This window comes from Mastigoproctus giganteus, chromosome 5 (genome assembly GCF_048544385.1).
Source record: "Mastigoproctus giganteus isolate SK-2022 chromosome 5, ASM4854438v1, whole genome shotgun sequence".
Lineage (NCBI taxonomy): Eukaryota > Metazoa > Arthropoda > Arachnida > Uropygi > Thelyphonidae > Mastigoproctus > Mastigoproctus giganteus.
This window is the reverse complement of record NC_143579.1, coordinates 173,123,953-173,150,241: the sequence shown is the minus strand read 5'-3', so window position 1 is coordinate 173,150,241 and position 26,289 is coordinate 173,123,953. Positions and strand designations below refer to the sequence as shown.

The window sequence follows — 26,289 nt, the reverse complement described above, 5'->3', positions numbered from 1 at the left end:
TGAAACAGACTTCCATCTTTTGTTGTGGAAGTTGATAGCTTGAATAAACTTAAGGCTAAGCTGGACAGGCATTTTGGAGTGAATGGATAGGAGGGTTTTTTTTTTTTTGGCTGATGCTGTATAAGCTTGCTTTCTTGCATCGTATGCCTCTGCTAATGCTATGTGGTGCTACAATTGCTTGATGCTATTCAGAGGGGAAAAAAAAAAAACTTATGTTTCATGAAGACATCCCTACACACCCAATACTTTCCATTCAAGAAATTCTTGCAACACACTCCATTTCTGCAGTCTACCATCTACACCAGGGATAGCTAATCAGGAATGCTTCCAGAGGTTGCCAAAGTGAATTGGCATGTACAGTGTCAAGGAGAGTAATTCAAATGAGATCCATCTGAATAACCAGTAAACTTCATTTCCTGAATGTTAGTTTGGTTTCTAAATACTTTGATTGCACTTTGTATATTCTAAACAGAAATAAGGACTCATATTGCTCATAGTGCTGAATTTATAAATTTGAAAAATGGAACAAATTAACACATTTTGTTTACATTTTTATATTTATAATGCTTTTCTTTTTCTGAAGAGTTAATAAAAGTTGTCTTGTTAAAAATGAGAGGGGTAAAAAAAAAAAAAGTTATTAAATATGAGCTGTTTATTACAAAGTTACATTTAATAAATAATAAATTAGAATTTTAAAATTAGAATTAAAAAAAAATCTTTGTAGAAATAAAAGATTTTGGGGTCTGCCAAGTGGGAGGGAATGAATGCCTGAACAATATTGAATGCTGAAAATGAATTTGCAGTTAATTACTAAATAACTCTGCAAATTAAAGTGAAACACTGAAATCTACTAATTTTCTGCTTAATCCCAATGTAAACTGCTATGTAGAGAACCAAAATTTGGCAACTTTTGTATCCCAAGCTTTCCAGAGAAACCCTTTCCTGGAATACTTATTAAATACTTTACCAAACATATGGTCTGGTTTCCTATTAAAAATTCCACATATAGAGTATCTCTATACAAAATCTGTCACTTTAGCAACAGAATGAAATTGTCCAGTATTTCAGAGACACTAATAAATATGTCTTACTGATATGGATAACAGAAGATAGAGTGGTCATTAATGGTCACTGTTCTTCTTGGACTAATGTTATGACAGAAATCAGGGCATGATACTACAAGACCTGGATAAATTAGCCACATGGACTCAAAATAGCAGTTCAGGTTAAATATTGATAAATATACGGTACTACATTTGGATGGTACCAAACCCAAGGTAGTGGAGGGTGAACAGAACCTAGAGGTAATGGTATAGTCTGATGTAATTTCTCTGAGCAGTGTAGACAGGCTATCAGGACAGCTCATTGAGTTCCATCAGAGATATACAGAATTTACAGTAGGGACAAAGAGGTGATTACCCATTGTATGAGACAATGGGTAATCTTGAGCATTGCATACTGGTTTAGAATCATTTTAGGAAGGATATAGATTTGTTGGAACAGGTGCAGAGAAGAGCAATAATATTAGTTGGGTAGAAGAGGGTACTACTCTTAAAAGAAAGACTTCAGTTCTGTAAATTGTGGCCATCTCGAAGATCTGACTGAAGTGCTTTAAGGCCTTGAATTGTTTGAGTAAACTAAATGGCAATGGCACTTCTACTCTTTTTGATATGACACGCAAGAGGGCAAATTTAAAATGGAAAAGAATGGTTGCAGGAAAGATGTGTGAATTTGTTTTCATCCAGAATGTAACTGATTGCTGGAATAAACAGCTCACTTCACTGCATCCTTCTGTCTCTACTAATAATAATACATAATGAACAGGCAAAATGCTGAGTAACCTAATTATTCATTATTTTAATTAAGTGTGTAACACCACAGGGTAATTACGTTCACTTAGGGTGTGAAGTTGTCCTTAATGGTTCAAAGCTGAAGTGATTTAGGATGAGAACACAGCACAAAGTCTCATCTATGGTATTTAAAAAAAGGGGGACACCATATTCACCTATAGTGGTCTTACTTTTCCAATGAAGTTTCAAGTGGCAGCTTACCCATATTACAGATACAATTCATATTTATATATTAGCAGTTAGCAGTAAACACGTATATAAATTTGTTTATGAAATTTCTTTTCACAAAGGTAGGCCAATGTTATGAGTAAGGCATCACTTCAAATTTAATATACATTCATCTGTCACTGAGAATAGGAAAAACATTCAGCTTTCAGTACAGATGATGGTCTTCCCTGAGGTAATAAAAAGACTAAGGTATGTGGACTGTCTGCCATTTATGGAACATTCATAACTGATTGGTATTGGTGGTAGAAGCCTACTCCTGGTAAGGTAGTTCCAAAGGGAGTTGACAGCCCAGGGATTCTGGGCTGTCAACTCCCAGGGACACTGCATCCTTCTGTCTCTACTAATAATAATACATAATGAACAGGCAAAATGCTGAGTAACCTAATTATTCATTATTTTAATTAAGTGTGTAACACCACAGGGTAATTACGTTCACTTAGGGTGTGAAGTTGTCCTTAATGGTTCAAAGCTGAAGTGATTTAGGATGAGAACACAGCACAAAGTCTCATCTATGGTATTTAAAAAAAGGGGGACACCATATTCACCTATAGTGGTCTTACTTTTCCAATGAAGTTTCAAGTGGCAGCTTACCCATATTACAGATACAATTCATATTTATATATTAGCAGTTAGCAGTAAACACGTATATAAATTTGTTTATGAAATTTCTTTTCACAAAGGTAGGCCAATGTTATGAGTAAGGCATCACTTCAAATTTAATATACATTCATCTGTCACTGAGAATAGGAAAAACATTCAGCTTTCAGTACAGATGATGGTCTTCCCTGAGGTAATAAAAAGACTAAGGTATGTGGACTGTCTGCCATTTATGGAACATTCATAACTGATTGGTATTGGTGGTAGAAGCCTACTCCTGGTAAGGTAGTTCCAAAGGGAGTTGACAGCCCAGGGATTCCCCAGACAGTGATGCCACTAAATCAGCCTGCTCTGTACTAATACATAGGAGAGAAAAAAAAAAAAAAAAAACATTTACTGTAATCAGAGCTTCAGTTTTTATTGCTTTGTTGCCTTATTGTTTTTTATGCATTTGCAGTGATTGAGATTACATAACATCTCAATTGTTTTGAACTCTGACACATTGTGTGTCCAGTTACTGCTGTTGCTTCATAAAGGTTGTTGGTGTCATTACTGCACAGTCTTTATTTTACAGTTCAGCATTAAATCTTTTCTACTTCTTAATTTAATATTTTCTTGATTTGTTTTTAATGGTTTGCATGGATTTTCAGCAATGTTATGCTACAATTTCTTGAAGAAATTGTAGGCAACCAAATTAAAGTATTTCATACTGCTTGATTTTAATGTTTTCTTTCTGCACATTTCAACTTTTTTTACATAAACTTTTCTGCTCTGCATTAGTAAACAATGCTGAACAGTTGTATTTCTGTTTCATTGGTTATTATCAATAAAGCTGTGTCCCAAAATGATCACAATGTGGATATATTTGTGTGATGCAAAATAGCACAAATCATCAAACTACAAATCAGCTGTCAGAAGTTTCCAGTAATATTGGCTGGTAGAGTGCATTATTTATGTACAGAGATATTTTCATTTCAAAGATCGTCTAATGTACACATTTAATTTTAAATAAGTCTTCAGGAGAAAAAACAAAAGGAACTTTATTGTGACACATACACAATCTTGCCAAAAGTATACAGACACCATAAATTTTATTATTAACCGCTTACCTCTGTTTTTTTTTTTTTTTTTTTAATTTTTTTACCTGGCTATCCTTTATTTAGTAACACAAATTCATCTTGAGTCTGAATGTAGCAAGGCATACTCTCCATAATGTCAACATAAATCCCAGGATTATGAAGAAATCAAAGAAACAGTAATCACTACATGCTTGTGGTGTTAGCTGAGAGCCAGATAATCCAAACTGACTATAGCATAATCATAATGTTTGCTGGTTGAAGCTTTCTACCAGTTGGTCCCAACATGTGCCAGTTGAACACGCCCAGGTATTACTGAAAAATTCCACTAGCACTAGAGAACAGTTATGAATACAAGATTATTATAGAAAGTAGAAGCGCTTAACAACTTCCTACTAAGCATCCACATGCAAAACTGGTGAATCAATGTCATCACTTCAGAACACCAAACTCCATTAGGTGACAGTCACTTGGATCTCCAAGAATCAGGCAATATGGGACAAAATATCTTTCTAGACCTAATCATAGAAACTATTTGTGTAAATTCCATTGCCTAACCTGTTCAGATTCACAGGCACACTATGAATCTCAGTGGATTTTTACCCAAATTTTGGACAAGAGTATTTCCTCTTTGGGGGGAGGATATGTTCCACACTGGTAGCTTTTATAACTGAATATGTGACAGCACAATTGTATAAAAAAAAAATAATGTTCTTGGGGGCTTTAGCCTGCTCAGTGGTAACACCTATCAATGATATGATCATTACTTTTTTTAACCAAGTACATTCTTATATCTCTCAATTTCATGGGCAGTGAACTGAACTTAGGCAAGAAGTCAACTGTTAATTCTGTACACTGAGTGGACAGACAACATGGGATACCTACCTACCTAGTAACGGTAGGCCCACCTTTTTGCTTGGATAAGGGCAGTCACTAGTTCAAGAAAGAGTTCCAGAGGTATTTCCATCCATGCTTGCTGTACTGCTCTCCATAATTCTGTTGCATTCCTGGGTGGTGGATCCAAGCTCGAACAGACCTTTCCACAGCATCCCAAAGATGCTCCACAGGGTTCATGTCCGATGAATGGGGAGGCTATTCCATGGTGGTAAAATCTGCAGAATGCTCTTCGAACCATGTTCTAGTCACCACAGCTCCGTGGGGAGGCACATTGTCTTGCTGGAAGAGTCCATTGCCCTGTGGGTGTATGATGACCATGAAGGGATGCAGATGGTCTGCAAGGATGGGCACATAAGCTGGACTGTTCAGAGATGCATCTAAATATACCAAAGGTCCCAACGTGTGCCAGTTGAGCAAGTCCAAACCATTACCAACAATCCACCTGCCTCAACAGTTCCTTGTTGACATGATGGGTGCATAGCTTTGCGCGGTTTTCGCAAGATACGCACCCTCCCATCCGCTTGAAATAACTGGGAACAGGACTCACTGGACCAGGAGACCAGTCTCCAATCATCCAAGGTCCAGTGCCGATGTTCTTTTGCCCAGTTGAGGAGCAGAGTTATGGGTGGCTGGCACCCATAACCTATTATGGCTAATGATCGCCTGATGGTCTTGGTGGAGATGTTTCTGGCATCTCTCTCATTGAAGTCGGTGGCAATTTGTGCCACTGTTGCTCTCCAGTTGGCTGAAAGAATGCGAGACAGACTTCGATGGCCACGTTCATCCACCACTTTTCTTTGTCCACAGTGCTGTCCACGATAAGATGTTATTCCGGAAATGGCATATTCCCGATACATTCTCTTGACACTGTCAAAAGGAAGCTGTCTGTACCACCTCTGCAATAGAGTGACCCATGCTTCGGGAATACACTATCATCCCTCTTTCAAAGTCTGTTAAATCACAACATTTATCCACACTGTCATCGAATCACCGTCTATGTGAATGCAGTGGTGCACTGTACCTATACGCCTGCCAAGAGGTGGGTTTGTCCACTAGAGAGAGAGAGAGATGACAGTTGCCCCTGGAACCAGTTATCCCATGAATTCTGTCCTTTCGGTGTAGATGGAAGGACAGAATTCATGACTATTACTATAACATGCAGACTCATTTAATTAATAAAACTATGTCCAAACACTTAGTTTGGACATAGTTTGCCTCTACAATTTTTTGCATCTTATATGACAAATTAATTGTTTACATGTACATGCTGTTGAAAAATCATGAGTTCATATATCAACAAATGTCCAGATAATTTTAGAAGGGCAGTATGTGTGTGTGTACATAAAATTTCTAAATGTAATTTATTACTTACTTCAGTCTTTTTCATTACTTGATTCACTGTCTGAATGCAAATCACTTTCTATCTTCTGATCTATGAAGAAACACCAGTAAAAATGGACTGTCCAAATAAAAGATAACTGATATAAATGAAACTAAAAAGTCATTTATGCAAAAAGTTTCTATTATATTTCATAAAGATATGTTAGAATGTCACAGAATCCAACAGGTGTATATGATTAGACAGTGATGAATTAATGAATACTGTCTTTTATTTCCAAAATAAAAAAAAATATTTAAGCACGAACCGGTTAGTCTCAATTCACTGTACATATACTTAAAACAAAATACAAGCACTCCTCGATGTACATACTTAATTGGTTTTTTTTCATGTACGTAAGCGTGTTTTGTACATAAGTCCAATATCGACCTCATAGACACTAAATACATGTTTATACGGTACAACACACAGAGATTATAACCTCCCCCCCCCAACAAACTTCAGGCTGTATGTACAGTATGTTTACAACATTTTGTGATTTATAACAAAGTTAAATTAGGCTGAAAAAATATAATGAATAAGAATGTAGAGCACAGTACTGTATAGCATATAAACAAGACAATATACAAGAACAAAAATAAACAAGAGGTTTTTTTTTGGGGTTGCAAAATTTAAAACAGTAAAAAAGTTAAGCCATCAATTAGACACACAATTTGCACCTAACAGCAAGTGAGATACAGAGTACAAGTTTATGAAGCTTAAAAAATAGGAATGAAGAGAAGATTCTGAAAATTTGTTTTTTATATGATTGAAGATTTCATGGAAGGGTTAAACACATTTAAAAACCCACAGAATTCCAACTATTGGTAATAATATACAGATGCAATAAGATTAAGCTTACTGCCTGTTTATAACAGAAAAACTGAATAAACTGGAAAATGCAAATTGTTTTTGTTTTATGTTTTATGGTAGTGATCCCCAGAAATGTGCTTTAGAAAAATATGAAGGCATTCAAAATTCATTCTTATAGTCTTATAACCAAACACAACAATAAACTGTCGTGGAGGAGAATTTTTTAAAGGAGCATCAGCAGGCAAGGTCATACTGCTCCATTTATACTGGTAAATTGTGTGTGTGTGTGTTGTGGTCTATTCTATTTGCTGGATGAAAAACCAGAGTTTCCGGGACAATAAACAGTGAAACTGTAGCGTATTTTAATGTTTGGATTTTTTTTTTTTTTTTGAAATTTGATTCCATAAAGCAGCTGACTCTAGTGAACATGTTAACCGGTGCACACTTATTTCAGGCACCTACTTACAATCATCTCCGAACAAACCATGTAGTCCTTCCTTTCATCCAGTAACAGTGTTTATAAACATGTTGGCCACGTGTTTTGTTTTTGCATTCTTTAGTTAAAAGTGATTTTTGTGTTGTGCTTATTTTACATAATTTTATATAAAACTAAACAATTTCCTTATAAAAATGACTTTTTAGAGAGATAAATAGCTCATTTATACAGTTGAACTTGGTTATAACAAGTATTAAGGGACTAACAAAATTTCCTCATTATAACCATTACTCACAATAACAGTGATAAGTTAAATCTACTTACTATTTTTTTTAATTCTCAAACTTGATAAAAAGATGATTCAAAAAACAAAAGAAATATTAGTGAGAGAAAAAATAATGTATAAGTATATACCTACATATTATTTGTAATTTTAAAACCATACAAAATAATAATAAACACTATTATTTGCACATACAAGCACCACCATGCGAGTCTTTTTTTTTTTTTTTTTCTGCCATCATATGTTCCCCCTTTGAATTTAAATGTATTGTCAGGTATGAAATTATAAAAAAGTCCTGTTTTGTCGGTGTTGTAGATGTCTTTGTTATCGAAACCTTTCCTGATTTCTTCCCAAACATGGTCAATCCATTCAATTTGCCATTAGTGGATCTGCAGATCCACTAATGGCAAATTCTCCACTAATTTTTGCATTAACAATGTTATGTCAGTTTTTAAATCAATCCAGCCAACTACTGTTACATACAAAATCGATACATCCAAATTGTTAAGCAAGTTTTTTCCGCTTGAGCCTTCAAGATTGGACTGTCCAATCTTGAAGAAATCCAGCACTTCTTTGTGTAGGGAACCATTGAAGCAATCCTTCCGTTTTTTTTTTTTTTTGTTTTTTGTCCTGTGCCAATATGCAAGAATGTTTATTCTACCACAGTGTCAACAGTATTGAACAGGACATGGAAAACTTTTTACACACCAATATTTTTTGCACCACATTCTAACTCGAATAATTTTGACTTTTTCAAGAATCGAGAGACTTTGTTTCTAACTGATTTTACTTTAAAATGACGGTAAAGTGATCTACATACAAACAATTATCATTTCCAAAATTCTTAGAAGTCCCAAAATAAATTTGATTCAGTGAATACAAGACAATCTGTAAATAGGGTAATGCAACCATATAAATTACAAGCAGAATGCTAATGCACTATTGTATAGCCCCCATCCCCAAAAGAATAAGGTCAGATTATAAACCAGCCCCTAATCTGATGTGGGTGGTCATAAAAGCTAAGTCGCCCCTTTTATTTTTGTCTTTTCCAATAATTGGGTTTTTTCGACTACCCGAGCAATACAGAATGTTTCTGCATAATTACCAAAATTTGTACGTATGTGTAAATTAAAATCATTATGGCTTTTTGCTCATTACAGCCATGATCTCATTATTTCCACACTCGTTATAGGAAAAATTTCAACTTCTGAGGTCTTGGAACAAATTACCAAAAAACAATGTGTTATTGGGTTACGTTACGATATTTTCACGATACAATTGTGTCTCTGAAATGGATTAATATCATAAAGCGGGGGTCCACTATATACAGCAGCTGATTTTGGCACCTCACACAGTTCAAAATTGTTGATATATTATAATATACAGTATTTTTTATTAATTTTAGGAAACTTTCTATGTATCTACAAGTTGTAAGTAGAGGAGCACCTGTATATATATTTAAACACACACACACACAGCCCTACCATTAATATCCAGACACCTGCATATCTACAAATAACCTTATTTACAGGTAGCATCTGGTCTCTGTGCAAAGCTTTCCACCAATTTTTTTGTAAATGTTTGATATTTTAGCCTTCAAAGCAGCAACTAGTTCAGATTTGTTCTTTTTGGCAGTTTCTCATCACATGCATCTGACAATCCAATTGATCCCAGAGGTTTACTATAGGATCAATGTAGGCTAAGGCTTTTTGTTGGCCAGTCCAACCTTTGACCCTCATGTCCTAAACCCAGTTCATCACAGTGCAAGCAGTATGATGCTTTTCACGCGAAAGCACATCCATTGGTCTGTGGTCCAAGAAGAGCAGGTCTTAGCCTAAGCTAAGGCCTGCTGTTTTTCAGACAGCATCTAGCATTAGTTGGGATGTTAGTGGCTCATGGACAACTGCACGACCATAGAAACTCATATCATGCAGTGTACTGTACACTGTACTGGTGCTGACATATCCTAATTGTCCCACTGAGGGCCTGTGTGTGTGTGTGAGTGCTGCAGCAACTTTGACCTGAGTTTGAGGAAGATGATTCTTTTCAGAGCTTCTGTCACATTCTATCAGCACTGGAGGTTTTTTTGGGTCATTCCGTGACAGTTCCAGAACTGTTCTGCTTCAACTTGCAGATCACATTACCAATTATCAACCTAAGGATCTTCAGTGCTATCGAAATGTCGCTACAGACCAATTGCAGCAGCACCAAAGATCCTTAGGTTGATAACTGGTGCTAATTGGCCTATTATCATTCCACACTAGAAGTCTAACTCCATTAATTGCAGCATCTTGTAATCACTATCATACTACTGTCTCCTCAAAGGCCTACAAGCATATTTATAGTTGTTTGACACATGGTGCTTGTGTAGGACATGACCAACTATCGACAGAGCAATGTTCAGATATTAATGGTAGGATAGTACGCTTGTTTGTTTGTTTTGGAATTTTTTAGGTGCATTGGCATCTATGGCCATAGTGCACCAGTAGGATAGTACACATATGCGCAGAAAGATATGATACATGAAAATGTAATTCAAGCCCAAACCAACAGGCTGGTACAGATTAGTAACACCCTAGAACAAATAATCCAAACATTATCCAGGTCCATTTTAATAACAAATATGCCTATAAAATTCCATATGAATGCTGCCATTTATGCTACAGTAAGTAAACTGCACCAAAACTTTAGTCCAAACAGAGTCACTTATGGTGTCTGGCATCCTCATTGAAATGATTTTCTTATATGCATTTCCCAGGTTTATTTGCACTCAGATGAGGCTTGGACTGCATTGTAACTTATACAAAAAAAAAAAAAAAAAAGAAAAAAAAAAAATCCTTATTCCTCTGTTTCTTTGGTCTATATACAGGGTGTCCCATAATCAAGTGCACTTTTGAAAAAATCATAATGAAAAAAAAATATGCATTTTAAAAAACAATTTATGAACGATATTCTACACTTAATGGAAAATTATTTTCTAATAAATCAGTCAACTACTGAGTTCCAGGCACTCGGGATGAAGGGTTTCCTAGTCACAAATGGTCGTTAGTGTAGTATCTCAAATAGAGAGCTTAATGGTAATTGAAAAAAGTTTCTGGTACTCGGGCTTGGCCTAAAACTGAGGAACTAACGAAAATGTTGTCTATTTGAGTTGTTGTGAATGACAAGGGTGGGACAAGTGACTCTGACTTCTTTCTGGAGAAGCGATTAAAGCCTTGGGGAAGAAGCAACTGGCAGGTGAGGGCCGTGCAAGACTCCATGAAGGTGCCTCTCCACCACTGGCGTCTCAACACTGACTCTCTGAGTATCTCCTTGCTGGGACAACTCCAGCTTTGAAAATTGTTAAAAAATACTTCTTGTCGCAAATTTTATAAATGACCTTTATAGAATTATTAACTAACTATTTAGCAACCTTTTTGTCACCAAAAAAAGTAATTTTAACACAAAAAGTAAATGATAGATTTCAATTGGAATAGTTTTCCCTTGAAAAGCATCGAATAATACATAGCTAATGTGATTTTTAAATTTTTAGCTCCATTAGCGAAGGAAATGGAGGGAACACAAAAATTACATTTTGCTCTCTGGCGCTGCCATTTTTAATTTTAAAATTATATTTTAAACGTACTCGCTGAACTCTTTCCAACAGTGTATAAGCTATAGGTTGTCGATAACATTTTTTATCTCCCCCATATCTCAGACAAATTTTTGTCAACAATGATCAATATGGCGTTACGTTGGCCCACACGATATACATGCCCACACAAAATTTCAAGTCAATAGATTGAGTGGTTCCAGATGTACAATGCTGTGACAGACGGACAGACAACCGAGTGACATTACAAGGGTCCTTCGTTAGACTCCGGACCCTAAAAATCAGATCATTGAGATGATGTCTCTCCCAATGACGACACTCTTCAAAACTAACCCTCAAATTTTCGAAGATGTGGTGACACATTACCAGCATAATGCTTGCGATTTTGTGGCAGATATTTACTTTTAATTGCTCCCTTGTTGTTGGATTATTGGAGTAAACACGGCTCTTCAGATATCCCCACAAACAAAAATCAAGTAGGAATAAATCAGGACTTTTTGGAGGCCAGTTGATGTCACCTTTACTACATGAGAAAATAATGGGAGAAAATTGAGTATACTGAGTTATGCAAAGCCATTAGAAAGAGACTCAGAGAGGACGTAAGAAGATTTAACACAAGAAAAGTAGAACAAGCGTTAAGGGAAAATGAAGGATTATTATCAGCAGCCATGAGCAGTAATACAGAAAGACAAATGATACTGAAACTGAAGAATAGCGATGGTGTACTTATAAACAGCAAAGAAGGCATAATTCAAATAGCAGAAGACTCCTATAGAGAATTATACAAGGAGCGAGGGAATGATACCAGCAGTGGGGAAGATGGATTGCAAAGTAGCAACACATACGACATATCCGATATTCTTCCTGATGAGTTAGAACATGCATTGAAGAAAATGAAGAATCGGAAAGCCCCGGGGGAAGATGAAGTTACTGTAGAGTTGTTAAAATTGGGAGGAAGAGACATAACACAAAAACTGGCAAGGATCTTCACAAAGTGCATTAGAAAAAGTTTGACGCCTGAGCAGTGGAATAATGCAATCATAGTTTTGCTGCATAAGAAAGGAGATAAATCAGAAATTATAGACCAATTAGCTTGTTATCACACATCTACAAGTTGTTCACAAGGATCATTACTAACAGATTAGAAAGAATACTTGATGAGAATCAACCGAAAGAGCAAGCTGGCTTTAGGACAGGATTCTCAACTATGGATCACCTTCACGTAATATCACAGCTAATGGAGAAAGGAAATGAATATAAATGAATATAATCCACAAATGCCAGGCACCATTATGCCTGGCATTTGTGGATTATGAAAAGGCATTTGACTCCATACAGCATAAGGCAATGTTTCGGGCACTGGAAAGACAAGGCATAGATACCCCATATATTATGATTTTGAAGAAAATATATGAGTGCTACATCCTTTATTAGACTAGACAAAGACAGTAGCAAATTTAAAATCGAGAAAGGAGTTCGACAAGGAGACACAATATCTCCGAAGCTGTTTACTGCTGCCCTTGAGGAAGCTTTCAGAAGATTAGACTGGTCGCAGAAAGGAGTCAATGTGAACGGAGAGTACCTAAACCATTTACGATTTGCAGATGACATTGTGGTCATAAGCCACGATCCCAAAGAATTAGAGGAAAATCTTAATCAGTTATGCACAGTTAGTAAGGATTCTGGATTAAAGATGAATATGGCTAAAACAAAAGTAATGATGAACAAGTATGCCACGGAAAGGGAAATAATGATTGAAGGAGCAGTAATTGAAAAGGTGGAGTCATATACTTATCTGGGACAAGTTATTAGCTGTAATAATGATAAATGGCTGAAAGGCAAGAGAAGAATAAATTTTGGATGGATAGCATTCAGGAAATATAGTCACATACTGAAGAGCAATATCCCAGTTTGTCTGAAACGTAAAATAATGAATCAATGTATACTCCCCACCATGACTTATGGAAGTGAAACTTGGGCACTCACCAAAAGAATGGAAGAGAAGCTGAGAAGTACACAGCGAAGAATGGAACGAATTATACTGGGAATCAGACTGTTAGATAAGAAGAGAAACACATGGATTAGGCAGCAAATTCAAGTAAAGGACATTCTTATCAAAACTAAAGAACTAAAATGGTCTTGGGCAGGACACATAGCTCGAAGACATGATGACAGATGGACTAAGAAAATAACAGAATGGTATCCAAGAGGAGCTAATAGAAAACCTGGAAGACAAAGGCGGAGATGGATAGATGAAATTCATGAGTTTTTGGGTAGTAAATGGATGGCCAGTGCTCAAAACAGAAGGAACTGGAAAGTTGCTGGAGAGGCCTTCATCCTGTAGTGGATTGAAATTGGCTGATGATGATGATTACTACGTGAAATGAGTTTTTCTGGGAACAGTTCGCAAACCACTGGTAATGTTACATTTGATGTGTGACAAGGCACTCCATCTTGGTGGAACCATGTCCTGGTATTGTATCCTGGAAATTCCTGCAGTTGTGGAGTCAGAAAATCTCTCAGCATTCTAACATAATATTCAGAATTAACCCTTACAGCAAGGGTTAATTCTAACATAATAGAAAGTTAATTCTGGATGTTAACTCGTCCAGGCTGCTTGGGTCTTCAAAGAAGTACGGGCCGATTATTCCAGAAGCTGACACTGCAGCCCAAACAGTAACTTTAGGACAAGACAGTGCTCTCTGGTGTTTCAGTCTTGGATTATTCTCACTCCAATAATGATAATTTTGTTTGTTTACATGTCCATTCACATGAAAATGAGCCTCATCAGAGAACAAAACGTTGCCAAATTCAGTAAATCTTTCGAACATTTCGTTGGCATAATTTAGCCTTGCAATGAAGTCTGACTCTTTCAAACCTTGAACCAATTGTATTTTGCAAGGGTGCAAAGTCAAATCTTTCTTCAATATTCAGTGTACAGATGTTCTGGGCAAGTTTAATTCTGCAGCACGTTTCTGAACTGACTGGTGCAGATTCTGGCATATTGAAATGTTTAAGTGCTCTGCATTCTCATCACTTCTTGAAGTTCTTGGACGGCCCGGCGGTTGTTGATTTATTGTTGAACCAGTTTCTTCGAATCTCTTGACTCATGATTTGATCAGATTTATACTTGGCCTTTCACTAATGTCATGTAATAGTGATCACGAAATCTATGTCTAACAGTAATGATCGAATTATTGTTTTGGTAAAATGTATGTACACAAAATGTGCACTCTGGTCCTGTGAAGCGATCCATTGCTACTAAATTTCCAAGAACTGGTCTAATAGTAGGGACTAGCCATGCACTCCCTCACCATTAATTTTCAAGTTATAAAGAAAACAAAGGTGCAATTCGTTATGGGACACCTTGTATATGCACTAATTTTTCCAGTAACTCCTTTTGGATTAATATTAGAAAATATATTAACTATCCTTGGCATCTCTAATAAAAAAAAAATACAAATGCACTAGACCTTCCATGTGCACAATGAATTTTTAGATACCTGTATTTTTTGTATTCAAATTCAGATATATGCAAATTTTATAAAAAAAAAAAAAAACCTGACGAAATCATTGTTAAAAAATTGTTCACATAATGTAAGTTGTCACGTGCCATTCTTTCAAAATATGTAGTGACTAGTCATACTAATAATGCTACTGGTACATGATATTGTGGATCTGCTATGCTGTGTAGACATCTGGCCTGCATTTGAATGAGAAACAATGCCGAATGTTAAAAAAATTAGCCTAACGCTGGAGGTTCTATCGAACCTCCAGCGGTAGGCTACGCATTGGTGACAGGACAAAAGTTTGACAACTGGTTCAAAAGGACTTTTGTAATAGAAGGCACAGTAGTTAATTGATCATAATGACTCCCCAAGTCATTTGAATACTTGGAAATCATTAAAAAAAATGTTAAGGTTGTGTTTTTGCCCCTGAATGCAACTTCATTGATTCAGCCAATGGATCAAGGCATCATTTCCACATTTAAAAAAAATTATATTTAAAGTGAACCTTTAATGTAATGTTCGATGTCTTGGAAAATCCAGAGGGTAAATCTTCATGACTTTTTAAAGTCTTACACAATCATGGTGCATAGACAGGCATAAAAGAATCCACAATGAATGTTTGTTGGAAGATACTGTGGCCAGAATGAGTTCACATGCAGCAGCTGTCAGCAGTGGGCATCCAAGCAGCAGTTGTGGAAAACATTGCCGAATTTGGCAGCAGCTGTGGAAAACATTGCCGAATTTGGCAGCAGCTGTGGAAAACATTGCCAAATTTGGCAGCAGTTGTGGAAAACATTGCTGAATTTGGCAGCAGTTGTGGAAAACATTGCTGAATTTGGCAGCACTTGGAAGATGGCTTGGTGGAAAAGGCTTTGATGACATCATGGAAATTGAAAAGGAGTTGTCTGTGGAACTGTTAGAATATGAAGCAAAAATGAAGAAAGAAGAGGATGACGTTGCACCTCTTAACTATTTTCAACCTACAGCTGCTAAAGATGTTCCAAGATAGGACAGACTTTCTGCAGAATCTTGATGCTAACTATGCTTGCGGAAATTTGATGAGATGTTAACAGTGCACTGGTTCTGTATAATCTAATGCTAGCTGAACTGAGAAGGATGCCCGACAGCCAACACTAATGGAGTTTTCAGTTGACCAAACAATGTTTCCGAACAAGGAAACTTCTGGCACAGTATTCCCATCGGCAATGGACTCTGATTAGTATCTAAATATGTAGTTTTTTTTTAGTTTTTAATTAAATAAACTTGTTTATTCTAAACTTTTGTTTTTATCATTTCCTATTTATATTACCTTACATAATTACGTAATTAATATTAATATCACAACTTATGAAAAAACTTGCAAAGAAATTTGAAATAGATGTCATACACCAATAACAAAATGTTGTTGAGTGAGGCTTTGCTTCGAGAATAATACTATGGTCACTAATAATAACAGTAACTAGTACCTCTGCTAACACTAATATAATATAATACTAATATTTACTGGACTAGGTGGTAGGGACTCTTGTCAACTGGTGCAATACCATCACTTTGCTTATTGGGGGCTTGAATTGGCAAAGCCCATGTTTTGTCTCCTGAGCAAAGTTTTTGACATCCCTCCCATCTCCTCCAACCCATGCACACTACTACTAATACTAATTAGTATTAGTAACCAGTGCAATACCACAACTTTGCTTATTGAAGACTCGAAATGGTGATACCCATGTTTAGTCTTCAGAGCAGTATTTCCAGCATCCCTCCCCACGTCTCCTTTTACCCATGCAAAATGGTACTAGTACTAATACAAACCAGTACCACTACTAATAATAATATAACACTAATAATGTGGGGATATTTTGTTGTTGGAACAAGTCAATTACATTCTTTACCATGATATATTCTAAAAACTAATAGCTTTATTATGTTATGATGCAAAAGGTACAGGATGTTTATAATTTAAGTGTGTCACTTTAACTATAACAATCCTGTTTAAGGTGTAGTGACAAAGACAAAATTTTACAAAGACTGACATTTACAAGGATTAACAAGAGGACTACTTTTCCAAAACAGGCTGTCTGTGCAAAATGAGAAAATTCAAATAAATAGGTAACTTATATGTAGTTCACAGCAGAAATGCCCCCCCCCCCCACAGTTACAGTGGCTGTTGCTGTGACCAATGGTGCAACATTGAAATCAATATTCAATAGACAACCACCTGCAATGTTCTTTGTACCAGTACCACTACTAATAATAATATAACACTAATAATGTGGGGATATTTTGTTGTTGGAACAAGTCAATTACATTCTTTACCATGATACATTCTGTAAAAGATCCACGTGTTGCAACAACTGGCATTAACTAATCCACACTGACATAATGACTTTTCTTTATGGTTTCTGGCATGGATGGAGGTTGATATCATATAGCTGGGGAACATCTCGTGGACTGATATGATTCATTTCCAGTTAAGTGGTGGTGAATATACCCATAATTGTCAGTGTGGGAATCATCAACACCAGCTGTTATCAAAAATTTTACTGTAAATGTGCACAAAACAGTGGACAATAGAGAGAGGTGTGGGTTTACAGTAAAATTCATAATTGGATTTTTCTTAGAGATTTACACTCTCATGGTCCACAGATATGTACCGTGGCAACTAAGCATTACTACAACCTTATCTTTACAGTTATTAAAACTTTAAATATCATTTTCTTTATCACAGTGCTGATTTTCAGATGAGAGGAAACTACTATTTTTATGCAGGATAGGGCTTCTCTGAATGTTGGTCAGCCAGTAACTCAGCTACTTCATAAAACATTCGATGATGACAGATCATTTCCTGTCACTTTGGGGACACTTGATGACCTTAATCTCCAGATGTCAATCTTTGTGACTTTTGGTTATGGGTATATCTTGAGGACAGAATGTAACAAGATCATCAAAAGGAATGTCATTGACATTCCCCATGACAACATATTTCAGGTAACAGTCGACCATGCCATGCACACTCCCAGCACATAGCAAATGCAAGTGGTCTCCATATTGACCATCTCAATCTTCAAACTGACTAGTTCATCTAAACACTACTCCTACCAGTTGCACTCAGTGCAAGTTGTCTCCTTGTGGCAATTTTTGGAACATTTTTTTTTTTTTGCTGGATAGTGTACATTTCAAATTTGTGGCTAAAGGCATATATAATGATATACTGTTACACTGCTGGCAATATTACAGCTGCCATGTCACCAAACTTGACTGTCTGACAATATGGAAAGATTAATTCTATCTACAGATAGATTTTCTTACTTTACTATTCTATGTTACATGCAGCCATTGCAATGAAAATCTTAAGTTTAAAACAACAGTAAACAAATTTAAAATAACCCATATACTTACCATTGGTCAAGCCATTTCTGAATTCTAGGAGTGTGACCTTCCTACATTTTACTTTTAACAAAAATTTTGCATCCTTTATGAATTTTCAGTACTACTGCAGCAGGTCTACTTATCTTCCTTTTAAACCGCATTCGAAATTTATACATCATAGGTAGCAGACTGCAGCTTGTTGAATCACAGTACCCATACTGCACCTTCCTGTGGTTGGTAAATTCAGTTATGATTACAGTTTTTGATCATGCAGCCATCTACCGTAGAGTGCACTTTTCCGGCTGGTAAAAAAAACCCAACAAACTAGAAGATAACCTCTGTGAGGTCCATTTGAAAAGTTTATGACCTAAGTATGAAAGGGTAGCAGTACTGTATAAAAAATTTCTGTACTTAAATACTTAATATGTCAAATAGTAACCCGCCAAGTTTAAATAGTTTAAATAGTCTTTTTTTAATTATAGGTCCTGAAGTCAAAAAAGCTGTGGATAAGTAAAGATATCTGGGAAAAAAAGGGCCTAATGCCAAAGGCAATTCATGAGGATACAATTACAACACTGGAAAAGGATGTCCCTTCCAAAATTTAAACGAGGGAGGAAGAGTCTGGAAGGTGACTCATCAAAGACATGCAACATCCATCATTCCAGAAGTTAACAGTGTGTATGATCTGTTGATGAGTGATCAATAAGTGACAGTTCAGTACATTGCCAGTATCCTGGGCATCTGATCTGGACATGTGTACTACATAACAGCAGAGGCTCTTGCTATGAAAAAAGTGTCAGCATGATGGATCCCAAAGTAATTGACAGCAGATCAAAAATGCACAAGTGTTATTAGGTGAACATTTTCATTGTTTACAAGTAGAGAAAATTTCCTTGCAAAATTTGTGATAATGGATCCATCACTTTAGTCAGAGACAAAGGAGTGGTCCAGACAGTGGAAACGCAGCTCTTTTTCTCTTCCCAAGAAAACCAAGTTGATTCCTTCTGTTGGCAAGGTGCTGGCATCAGTTTTTTTGGAATGCTAATAAATTGCTAGTGGATTATCTTCAGAAAGGCCAGACAGTCACAGGGGCTTATTACACAGACCTTGTAAGGTGTTTGCATGAAAACATCAAGACAAATCAAGCTGTGGCAAACTCAGCAAATGAGTTTTATCCATCAGGACAACATGCTTGCTCACAAGTTTGTCATTGCCAAGGCATCTTTGGACTATCCCCCATATTCATCAGATCTAGTACCATGGAACTTTCATCTATTTCCTAATTTGAAAAAATACCTGGTTGGAAACCATTTTCCCACCAACAGTGATGTCTTTGCTGTAGTGGTTGCATTCCTGGAATCCCAAGAGAAAACTTTGCAGCTGGAATCAACACATTATAGCATTGGTGATAAAAGTGTATTGACACCAAAGGGGACTGTGTTGAAAAACAACATGTTATCAGGTTCCTCAAATAAACCCTTCTACTCAGGCCACAAAAGTTTCAAACACCTCTCTGGAAGTGGTTTCAGATTTGTATCATATTCACAAAATCCTCATGGGCCACTGGTCAAAATTATCTGTACAGTTCATTTTTACTTTTTTTTTTTTCTTTTTCTTTTTCTTTTTAAATTCTAGAAATAGCATCTCAGTTTTGTCATTAATACACTCACCAACTCATGAGCTGGTGAGTGTATTAATGACATACATCTAATCCATGGCCATTTCAAATCTAATCAGTATTACTGTAAAGACCTTGACCAACGAAAATGCATGTGTGTGTCAATTACTCTTGAAGGTGTCCTGCCTAGGGAGATTGATAATATGAAAAGGACACCTATTAAAGTTTCTGAATCCGTATTAAAGTGCCCACTTTGGAGAATTCATCTAACATGTAATTTCTAATACTTCTGCCAGAGTGACCACAATAAGCAGTATCCCTTTTTAGCTAGGTGTCTATTAAGGGAGGTTTCACTGTATTAGCTTTTAATGAACTTCAAGTTCTTTTATTAATCTTAACTGCTTTTTGAATTGAGAGATGATATCAGTCCTGGGCCATAATGTAAGCATCACTATAAATGAAAATATGAAGAACGATATTTTATTTTATTTTATTTTTTTATTTTGTTTATGGCTAACTGAGCAATTACAGCAAACTATTCTCAGGTGTCTATCATGGTTATATTCTTTGATGAAATTAAGAGAAGAATTCAGATCAGATTTTAATGCAGTTTTACTATTTTTTGCAAAAATAAAAATACAGAGAAACTCTATGGTAAGCTCTAGTACAATAGGAAGACAGAGAAGGGATAAAATCGAGTCAAAAAGAGTCTCATCATAAATCCAAAGAGTTGACACCGTTCAAGAGCAATGCATGATGATGTTGCAATCCTTAAAATCTGGCAACAAAGTGCCAGATTTTAAGGGGAGAATATAAAGAGCATTACTATTTGTGTGGGAACTAATGATATTAAATGCACACGGCTAACAATTGGTTGGATAAATATAGAACCATGCTAAAAAATGCCACGAGTTAGATCAGAAAGCAGACACATCTGTAATTGTTTCCAAGCACAACAGAGGGGCTCTATGCTGAAAACCTTTTGAATTAATTCAAGGCTTAAAGGAAACCTGCATGGCATTATTTTTTGGAGGATAGAGAAGGTTTTTATGAGTGTGGCCCACCTAATAGAAGGAATCTGCTGAGATGGGACACACATGAACAAAGGTGAGGCAAGGATCATTGCCTCAATCGATACTGGATCAGTATCAATGAGGAGACTTGAAGGGTCCAAGAAACTGCTAGTTTGGGGAGGGGAACAGGGTAATGTACAAAGTAATATGTTTTTTTTTTTTTTTGTTAGTTGTTGGCGCATCAGCTTCTGTGGCCAAATTGCACCTCAGATTTTTTTTTTGCATTTTCTACTCTGATCCAAGCCCGAGGTGGGATTCGAACCCGTGACCTTTGGGTTGCCAGGCAGGCACTTGACCCACCTGGCTAGCCCGGTCGGCCAAAGTAATATGTACACACATTTGTGGCTGAAAGAGCCAACATTTACAAGATGTATGGAGGATAGCGACATTTCAGACAAATAGAAAGGCTAATGCTAAAGAAATAAGCCTAAATAGCTTCAAAGGGGCTATGTCAGGATAATAAACTACACAAGAACACTTAGTCTTAATTGTATTTATAGTAATGTCAGTAGCACTGTCAACAAAATAAACAAATTTGAACTTCTGATTAGTTAAATAATGCTGACATAATAGAGTAAGGAAATGTGGTGCCCCCCAGAAATAGGGGAGGATGAGTTTCTATAATGTATTTACAACAGTCTCTGACTGTTGCTTTAAAGCAATTCCATAATTCTAATGTATTCAACATCCTCTACTATCTGCCTAGGTTGATATGGGCCATGTAGCTCTTAAACTGTTATAGTCCCCTTTCCTGAAATTAAAACACATGCCTTTACCTTTAACAGTTGCACCTTCTTTTTTCATCTTAAACTAATGACTTCATGATTGCTTAATGCTAATGGTTCGTCTACTGTGAACCCTATGATTAATCTGGTTTGTGGGCAATGATCAGGTATGGGGCATCCTTACCCCTAGTATATTCTTTAATATTCTGATAGAAATTATAATAAACATCTAGTTTATTTAAAAACTTTGTCCTTGAGAGAGAGACAGAGTTTCCCTTTCACTTGCTTTGGTCAATAAGGGGCAAATTGATATCACCCATAAAAATACATTCATACAGTGCTGTAGTCGTAAAATTAGCAGAAGGTAATACTATGTGAATGTTACGTATGCAGAGTGTATACTGTGCTTATTAATAGAATTCCAGAGGGTATACGGCATATGCTGTATATATATATACACACACACCGGGTGGTTATAAAATAAGTTTCCCTATCCAGGAGGCCCTAGTGTCGAAACGGTTAGAGATAGCGCTGTGAAAATCAGTGGGTATGTCATTTAGGGTATGGGAAGCGATTTGTAGAAGAAAAAAAATTAGTTCAAATTTCTGTCACTAGGGGGAGAAATTGGCACTGTAAACATGAGATGGAATACTTAAATTGGAATTAGATTTTAATATCAGAACTTATAAATCTACAGATATTGTTCTATATGCTTTCCTTCACTTGAGATGACATTCTGAAAATTGAAGACTGCGTGCGACGCAGTTTCACGTAGCATCTCATTGGGGATGTTGGCTACATGCTGTTTAATGCTTGCTTTTAAATCAACGAGCTTCTATATGCTGCCACGGTAAACTATCTTTCAAGTATCCCCATAGCCAGAAATCACAGAGATTGAGATCTGCTGATCGGGCTGGCCAGAACTGCAGAAAGTCTAGAAATATGATCATTTCTGAATGTTGAACGGAGCAGTTCCTTCACTTGTTGACCAGTGTGGGGGGGGGCACCATCTTGCATGAACACTATGGTCTCCAAGCATTGCCTTTCTTGCAGAGTGGGAATAATGTGATCTCTTAGAAGAGTGCAGTACTGTGCACTAGTTACCTTACAGGGCCATGAGGTGTAGACTCTTCAAAGAAAAATGGTCCGATTATAAACTCTGCTGTGAATCCACACCATACTGTAACGTATGGACTTTGTAGTGGTCTTTCATGTGCAGCAGATAGACGAGAAGTTCCCCACATTCAGCAGTTTTGTGCATTTACACCCCAATGAAGAGGGAAATCAGACCTCATCAGACCACAAGATCATTCGAGCCCATGTATCGTCAAGTTGCATATGAGCCAGAAGTCATAGAGCAAAGTCTATTCGTTGTTGCTGATCAAGAGACTTTAGTTTTTGCACTACATGAATCTTTTATGGGAACCAGTGTAAAATTATTCGAAGCACTTTACGTACAGTAGACCAAGGAAGGTTCGAGTCTCTTGACACACCTCTGGCACTACTGACTGGTAGTGTTTCGCATTCTGACCTGGAGGCCATTGCAACCGCCACTTCATCCACTACCTTTGTTCCGATACATGGTCGTCCCCTGCCTTGAATTGCATCTAACTCCCCTGTCACTTCACATTTCTTTATTAGTTTTCGAAGCCCCCACCGATGTTAAAGGTCCTTTACACAAACCTTTTAAGTTTCCCATGTTGACTTAGTGCTGCATTAGTGTTACTATTAGTCTGGTCTTTTTTACTAAAAGAGCATCCTTTTTTGTAAGAGCCATAATGATTATTGATGGTGGTTTTGGCCTTTCTGCTTTTATCTAACAGGATGTCATTTACATAAGCAGCATGTCTTGAAGTAAATGACAACTTTTTCATATGTGGGGGTCCTAAATGACACACCCACCGATTTTCACAGTGCTAAATCTAACCATTTTGACACTAGAGTCTTCTAAAAAGGGAAGCTTATTTTATAACCACCCAGTATATATATTTATATATATGGCAATATATTAAAAATAATAAAACTAAGTATTGCCTAAGAATCAAATTCTAATGAATTTATTTTTTAATTTTCAGTAAATTAAAAATATAGGTGGCAGATCAAAGTCTACCTTCGACTCTAATCAACTGGTGCAATACCATGACTTTGCTTATTGGAGGCTTTAAGTGGTGCAACCCATGGTAACTTTCTAGGAGGCCTCTGGATCAGCTAGAGTATAATCTTGCTACCTCTACTGTGCCAGATAGTGACTGGTGGGGATCCAAGTAGTTACGCCATATCCAAAAATTTCATTACTTCATACAGCATGTCCCCTCCCCCCACCTTTTCTTACTATTGAATACACCAAAATTGTCAAACTAATAGAGAAAACTTATCTGCAAAAAGATCTAAACTTCCCAAACACTTCCTAGTTAATTTCACAAATATACACGGTCTCAGTTCTAATCTCACTGATGTCCATTTCCACTTACAGTCTGCCAAACCCCATGTACTTTTTCTGACAGAATCTGTTATCGGTTGATTCAACCACTGCTCATCTCAGTTTCCCAATTTATTCGCTCTATGATTCCTTTCACCTCAAAGGTGATACTTGTGCATATGTCCATTCCGATATTCCCTGTCAGAGACTTGGTAATTTGGAATATTTTCTGGCTTAAAATGTCTCTACCTCATTCTGTAAAATTCATCTTTGTCTCTACCATTCTCCCAACTCCACTAATCACTTGGAACTCTTTAACTTCCTCTCTTTGCAACGTGACTTTCTCCAGTCCAACTTTCCTAACAGTGAGGTAATTTTCCTTGGTGATTTTAATATTCACAACTCCATCTGGCTTCCAATTTCTAGTCATACAGACCCAGCTGGTTGGGATACTGAGGCTTTTGCAATTACTATTGACCTCACACAGGTTGTTCATTTACCTACCAGAATACTGGAGGTAAGGCAAGGCTTTTGACCGTGTTTAGCATAAAGGACTTCTAAACAAGCTTCCATCTTATGGTTTGCCAACTGTTTTTTTTGTAATTGGTTATCCAGTTTTCTCTCTGATCGCTCACTGAGGGTGATGGTAGATGGCTCTCTGTCTTCTAACTTCTCCACTAATGCTGGTGCCTCCCAAGATTCAGTTCTTTCCCCCACTCTTTTCCTCTTGTATATTAATGACCTCCTTTTATTAACTGGAAATCTTATCCATAGTTTTGCTGATGATAGCACATTCCATTCCACTTTCCAGCTTGAGAAACCTTGCCCTGCTCAATCAGCTTCAACTTCTCAAATATTCGCTACCAATTCCTTAAATGTCGATCTCCAGGTAATTTTCCAGTGGGGCAAAGACAACTTAGTTAATTTCAATCCTTCTAAAACTCAGTCCTGTCTTATATCTTGCAAAAAGGATTCTTCTGCTCCTATGCTTATGTTTGGTGACACTCCAATTTCTAGGCAAGATAATATCTCTTTTGAGGATTACCCTGACCTCTAATCTCTCTTGGCACAAGCACATTACAAATATTGCTTCCTCTGAATCTAAAAAACTTGGTGTTCTCTTTCGCTCTCGGTGTTACTTTTCTTCCAAACAGCTGTTCACTCTGTACAAATCGCAAATCTGCACTACCATGGAATATTGTTCCCACATCTTTGACTATGCCCCAAAACCTCTCTTGGGCTTCTAGATTCCATTCAGAAGATGGCAGTTAGGTTAATTAATGACTCATCTCTAACAGAGTTTCTTCACTCTCTGTCTCATAGATGTAATGTGTCTGCTGCATGCCTTTTCTACAGATACTTCCATGGGCACTGTTCTTCTGAATTGGCTTCTATAATTCCCACTCCCGTTTTCAAAACAGTCCGAACATATGCCGCCACCAGCCAACATCCATTTACTACCTAACTTTAAACTCACAGAACCAACTTTTTATCTTCCTCGCTTATTCATTCAACTGCCATTTTCTAGAACAACCCTCCTTCATACGTATTTCCTGAAAATTACAGTCTACAGAAGTTCGAGTCTAATGTCAGCAAATATCTTCTTTCGTCCAACCCATGTGCAGTATTTAGTACTATAGGTTCTAATACTTCTCATGTTTTGGGTTTTCATAAAAAAAAAAAAATTAAAAAAAATATAAAAATTGTTTTTTCCAAGTCTTTCAAAAACCAGAAGAATAGTACACTATTCACCTAAAAAAATCCAGAGGGTACATGGTGCATACATGCATTTACCCTCCACTACAGCACTGCATTCACACTTGCTCTCCCCATTTCCTCTTCATGTAGATGCTCTTTTCATACTCTGGCACCCACAATCTTTTCCTTTTACCTATCACGCTCAGAATTTTATTACCTACTGAACCACCATATCTATGCTATGTAGGTCGACTAACTCTGCACTCTTGTACCCACGTGGTCAACGGATTGCATTCAGTTTTCCTAGGGTTGGTCATAATTCAGTGATCACTCAGTATATATACACGTGACCCCCACTTAACGCTGATAATTTGTTCCCAAAAAACAGAGCGTTAAGTGAGTGCCGTATTCCCGCAATGTAACATATGTATTTGTGAGTCACGGTATATGCCATAGGATATTTCCTAATCAATAATAAACGATAGCAAAAAGATGCACAAATATCAGTCAAAATATTTAATATTAAAAATTTTAACATATAAAAGATTCTCGATTACATACGTATATAATTATGTGGTAAGTAACTACATTACATATCAAAATTTATTAATCCAATGGCTCTGGGCTGCTGAGTTTTCGTAACTTTGGTCGATTTTGGGTTGTACTTTGGCCATCTTCCTAGTAAACTGAAAGGGGTTTTACTTTAAAAACTCCACAGCGTTACCACCCAA

At 36.7% G+C, this 26,289-nt stretch overlaps 1 protein-coding gene across 3 annotated transcripts in view; it reads right to left on the bottom strand.

The window, feature by feature from the left end:
• Positions 1-26,289, bottom strand: part of LOC150085851 (PRKR-interacting protein 1 homolog) — a 182,924-nt gene that overhangs the window by 56,304 nt on the left and 100,331 nt on the right. For 2 of the 3 annotated variants that reach the window (XM_090373529.1, XM_090373528.1), the window contains exon 6: positions 6,021-6,080. In XM_090373529.1, coding sequence (XP_090229655.1) covers positions 6,022-6,080 — 59 coding nt within the window. In that variant the 3' untranslated portion in view covers position 6,021. The remainder of the gene's footprint in view (positions 1-6,020; positions 6,081-26,289) is intronic. The other variant, XM_090373530.1, reaches the window with a different exon arrangement.